Genomic DNA, 4,403 nt, shown 5'->3' with positions numbered 1-4,403 from the left:
ATGAAGTTGTAAGATGTCTGTCCAACGTCAATGCCCCTTCTCAAGCCGATTATTAAAAATGATTATGTGGATAGTGATGACACACTCCCTCTGTCCCGCAATGATTTCCCAGCTGCCTTCAACCCAGCTTGTCTTGCTATGGATTGTGCAGCACAGACAGTGACACGAACGCTCGGGGCACCGAAGGCTGTTGATCAGGAACAGTTTGGTTTGCATCCCCCCTCCCTCTCTTTTCCATTCCGTACAGCATATATGGCAAAAAGATCTATTACAGCAATCTCAACAGCTGGATCTTAACGCAGCCACAAACGGTACTTATTTGAAACAAAAACCACAAAAAAATCACTAAGCATTGCAAACTCTAACTTTTTTTAATAAATTTTTCCTGCGTTTTCCCAATGTGTGTGTCTGGCCAGAGAAACTCTCTGCAAAGAGGTGGTTAAGGTTCCTACGCTTGCAGAAATACCAACACCCAACGGCTGCAGCCCGGAGATTCTCAGAACTCCGTTTCGGAAGGTGCACCCAGCTAAACTGCCGGCTCCCTCTCACGGGCCTGTCTGTCTTCCCTATCTTCGCCACTTGACTGTAGGATTTGTGCTTTTTTTGAGCTTTGTATGTGGTTTTGTTTTTCTTTTTTGTGTGTGGCCAGGACAATCACTCCAATGCAAACCTGTGACTGGAGAGGGGCAGAAGGGAGGTGGGGTGGAGGGAGATACAGTTTCAAAAATATGGAAGAACGCGTTGGAAGGACACTCTGAGACGGGTCAATTAAAGACAGTTCCATTTTGTTGCCTTTTCTTCCCTTGCCAAGACTTGTATTTGCCAAGATACTTCACACTATGTTTATCACAGAACTCTCTCTCTAGAGGATGAACAACAAATGGGGTTTCCAATAGCTGCACAACTGTCTATGCCTCTTTGTCACGTGTAGCACGGCAGACTCAGAGTTTACTGCATTTATTTATTTTTGTGTATTTTTTTTTCTCCCATCACTTTCGCAGTCTTTGACGCTGACAAAAGCAGTTCCGAGACGAAGAAAGCAGGGAGTGCACCACTGGATCAAGTTGTGAGTTTGTTTTTTTCTTCTCTTGTGGAAAAGGAGTGTTAAGATTCCTCGCTGTGCAGCCACACACGTGTGAACAAGTGAAAGGGATGGGAGAATATATATGGTTTCAGTTGTTCTCAAAGAGAGACAGAAGGTCATCATTGCTATTGCTTGGCAAATCAGGAGGATCCAGGTACGAAAGCAGCTCATCTGGGTTTGTGAGTTCTGGAAGCAGCTATAAAACACAAAGATAAAAGGAAAATTATAGATAACAGAAACACAACTAAGGAAAAAAAAAGGGATTAAACACCACCACGTTCCTGGAAACTGCCTTTCATATGCATATATCCAAAGTAATTGGAAGGCAGTGACACAAACCTAACACCCTAAAACAAAGCAGCATCCACTTGTTTGTGAAAGTCTCTATTACTCATTTTTCACCTGCGAATTACACTACCATCTCACTCCTCATCACAAACTCCATCGATAAACAAAGGGTATTTTCTGGCTAGTGACGCTGACAAAACCTTTGTGAGAAATGCTTCCTATGTGTGTTAGGTTCATATAGAACAGACTGAAAACTTGAAACACACAGTTTGAGTAACGCGTATTTGAGCTCTAAGGCAGATCTACAAAGATCCGTGTATCTGACTCGCCCGTGTCAGGGCGATGAGCCCCCAAAGCCGCATCCTCTTAGAAGGAGGCAGCCTGGCCCTCTCCTCACCCCTCAGCCAGCCCTTAACGCCTCTGCACGCCGACGTGAGCGCTGGGGCAGTGAGCTGGAGCAAGGAACTCGCCCAGACTTCAAACTAGGTCAAAAGACAAAAAGAGTTAAAAACCACCAAAACAACTAAGATGGAATCTGGGGAGAGGAGTGGCAAGGCAGGAGGGTGAGCCCTTTGTCCTTTTCCTCTCTGTGCAGTGAGTTCACAGTGGCTGAAGCACCTACTCAGCTACAGCACTAGGAGCAATTCCAGACAGTTCAAAGGGTCAGGGCACAACACCCCATCCAAGAGAAGATGTGCTAACCTCCAACTATGTTTTAAAGTATAAAAAAGAACAGTTGTGGGGGTTTGTTTATATTTTTATTAATACTGTGTTTCAAATAGAAAATTCTAGTTTGCAACCATCACTCAGATCCTTTTTGATCTGACGGATAACAAGCAAACTGTAACTCCTGGGTTGTGTACCAGGCAGCGCTTTCTGCTTTATTCTGCATCTTGCCATACCCTAGCCAGAAGTAAAAGCATCATATATAAAAGTTGGCAGCGAAGAGTTTGTAACAAGCTCCCTTTATATTCAATGTTGGGTTAAAGTAAAGACAAAAATATATGGATGACTTTAACACACTTAATAGTAGATATGAGAAATTAATTTGAAGTTGTTCTACGTTTTCAAACACTATAAAACTAAAAGCCTAGCTGCATCATATTGAGCATGGAGATAGTATATTTATATGCTTCTATTACTCCTGTGCAAATGCAGATTCATCTGTTGTATGGATGAACAAGTTTTTCAATAAGCTAAATATGAAATGCAGAAAGTTTGTTATTTACTATGCGTTTTGAAAAAAATGCTATGTCAAGTTCACATAAACAGAATCTCCCAGAAGGAACGCTTGTCTTAAAATACCACCTCCTTTTATTCACGGTAAAAATACTGCTGTCATAGTTCTAGACAAAAGATCTAAGGCTTTTAAATGTTTTTCACCTACTATCACACTTCTTTATGAATACTTACTACAGAAGCCCTGAAGGAAAGTGCAGCCCCACCAAACATGTAAAAAGTAAAAAAGAGTTGAATTAATCCTATCGCTTTCCAACTCTATTCCTCAGAATTTAACATAACATTCCTGAGACTCATTCTTGCACAGAGGAGATTTTTTTTTAAAAAAAAATTTTTAGGAAGCTGAAAGTTTTAAACAATATGCTCAGTATCTCTGAATAGGAAGTCTTTTAAGCTCTGCGGGTGACCTTGCCTTGCCTTGGCCAGAAGGGCCACCAGAGACCTCTGCCAGGAGCTGCTGGGTGCTGAGGGTGCTGTGCTGGAGCAGAGGTAAGAGACAGAGGAGCACCGGGGGCTGCGAGGAGGGGCTACAGGAGCGTGCGAGACTTACAGGCACAGTTTGGAGAGGCGCACCCAGTGCTCCTGAAGTGAATGCCCGAGAGGTCTAACGAGTCATCTAAGTCTTGCGCCTCTGCTGTCTGAAGTCACCCTATCTATATCTGTATCTATTTGAGGTATATCCTTTAACCCAGGCTAAACCTTAGATTGCATCAACTCAAGTCCTAAGACTTGAGTCAGCAGGGAGCGGACCAAGTTGTCCACAGCACCGTCCCATTTGGTTTGGTGCAAGGGAAATTATTCAGTCTGGCCCCACAAGACAGCTGCTTAAACTCATTAAAATAACCCGTCTGATCATGACTGAGCTCACAAATATTTCAAAGAACTATGTTCCTCACACTGTGCAGCACTTGCCTTCCTACCTAGCCAAAATAATTTTGGCCTCCCATTAAGAATCCAGCATGCCTCCATCAATGATAACCACAGTACTGTGATACACACGTACAGGTTCTTCTACTTTGTTTTTCTCTGAGGAATGATTGCCTGACCCATAGCAGCACATTTGATGTTGTTTAAATATTTGAAGAACAAAATGACACTTTTATTCCAACTACCAATATTGCTCACAGAGGTCCCTTAAGGGTTAAGAATTCCAACTGCCACATGAACTGTGGTTCCCAGAGCACTTGCATGTGACTGTGTTGTGTGAAATAGAGCACTCTGGTTCAGACAGAAGTTACTCCACTGAGCCTCTCCCTTCCCTAACCCCTTCCCTCCCCTTTGTGAGGCTACTTGCCAGCACAGTGCTCATGTGTGACAGGGAAGACATAAATATACAGCAACAGTAAATACAGATATAAATCTGAGGCGCAGAGGTGAACGTTTCTCTAAGAAAATTACACTGCGCAGCAGCAGACTTTAGAACAGACAGAAGAAACACATATGGGAACACACAACTCAAATGAAAAGCCAATCCTACTGCTAAGCAATTTGTATTTTGGGAGGTAGGTGGTTAACCAGGGAGATACTTCAAATAATCTACTTCAGACTTCACTGAGTGGATGGCAAGAGATGGAAGATTACTTTTGGCCTTAATACTAGGTTCATCTTTGTTTACTTGTGAGCTGCCTCCCAGAGTGGCCAAGGAGGCAGAAGACATCCTTCTTACTTATTGTCCTGTGGTGTAGTGGGAGGCAGCACTACTGCTGCTGAGCTACCCAGATGAGCAGGTACGGATGAGCACAGCCTGCGTCTGGTCACGGGGAGCCAGGACAGTGCCAGGGGCTGGGCCAGC

The 4,403-nt window shown here is 43.5% G+C and overlaps 1 protein-coding gene across 1 annotated transcript in view; it reads right to left on the bottom strand.

Moving 5' to 3' along the window:
- Positions 1 to 862: 862 nt before the first annotated feature.
- LOC104276416 (zinc finger MIZ domain-containing protein 1-like) overlaps positions 863 to 4,403 on the bottom strand; it is a gene marked incomplete at its 5' end in the record, with an annotated part of 32,227 nt that continues 28,686 nt past the window's right edge. The window contains 1 exon segment of the mRNA XM_009872717.1: positions 863 to 1,280. Within this exon segment, the coding sequence (XP_009871019.1) occupies positions 1,173 to 1,280 (108 nt within the window).

Source organism: Apaloderma vittatum, unplaced genomic scaffold, assembly GCF_000703405.1.
Source record: "Apaloderma vittatum isolate BGI_N311 unplaced genomic scaffold, ASM70340v1 scaffold23697, whole genome shotgun sequence".
Taxonomy (NCBI): Eukaryota; Metazoa; Chordata; class Aves; order Trogoniformes; family Trogonidae; genus Apaloderma; species Apaloderma vittatum.
This window is presented reverse-complemented; position numbering and strand designations above follow the sequence as displayed.